This window comes from Condylura cristata, unplaced genomic scaffold (assembly GCF_000260355.1).
Source record: "Condylura cristata isolate star-nosed mole 26May11 unplaced genomic scaffold, ConCri1.0 scaffold00003, whole genome shotgun sequence".
In the NCBI taxonomy this organism is placed as follows: Eukaryota; Metazoa; Chordata; class Mammalia; order Eulipotyphla; family Talpidae; genus Condylura; species Condylura cristata.
In genome coordinates this window covers 78,487,454-78,488,040 of record NW_004567104.1, presented here as the reverse complement: position 1 = coordinate 78,488,040, position 587 = coordinate 78,487,454, and the positions used below count along the sequence as shown (strand labels likewise).

Sequence of the window (587 nt, the reverse complement as noted above, 5' to 3'; positions counted from 1 at the left end):
AAGCCGAACCCCTGCGCCGCGCAGGAGCTGGGGCCGAAGCCACAGTACCGTGGGCGACAGCGCCGCGGGGCTGGGCGGGGTGGCCCTGACGCGGGGTCCCCCTTCCCGAAGCCGTGACCGAGGAGGAGCTGTCCCGGGCCCTGATGGAAGGCGAGGACGTCACGGCCCCCCGCAGAGAGGCCCCGGAGCTGGCCTACGCCCTGAGCACGCTGGACACCACGGCTGAGTCCCAAGGGGACCTGCTGACGCTCGGCGAGGCGAGGTGCGCCGGGGCCTCCCGGGGAGGGCAGCCCAGCCCCACCCCAGAGCCGCTCGGGCGGTGGGGCCCCCCCATGCCAAGCTCCTCCCCCCCACCGTGCCCGGCTGCCCCTGCGCCCTGGCGGGTGAGGCCAGCGGAGCGGAGCGCGGTGGCCCCGCCTGGGGCCTCCCGGGGAGGGCAGCGGCGTGGGCAGCCCGGTTTGCCGCAGCGAGGCCAAGAGCCCGTGGGAAACAGACTTCTTCAGGCGGACGGTGCCGCTGCAGCGCCGGCCGCTCCCAGAGCCAAGTCTGTGCCGCGTAAGGGCCCTCCGGTTCCGGAGTGACCACCG

The 587-nt window shown here is 75.8% G+C and overlaps 1 protein-coding gene across 1 annotated transcript in view; it reads left to right on the top strand.

The window, feature by feature from the left end:
- Positions 1–587, top strand: part of LOC101630273 (chromosome unknown open reading frame, human C21orf2) — a 3,518-nt gene that overhangs the window by 1,945 nt on the left and 986 nt on the right. Inside the window, exons 5-6 of the mRNA XM_012731182.1 lie at positions 4–49; positions 112–262. Of these exons, the coding sequence (XP_012586636.1) occupies positions 4–49; positions 112–262 (197 nt within the window). The remainder of the gene's footprint in view (positions 1–3; positions 50–111; positions 263–587) is intronic.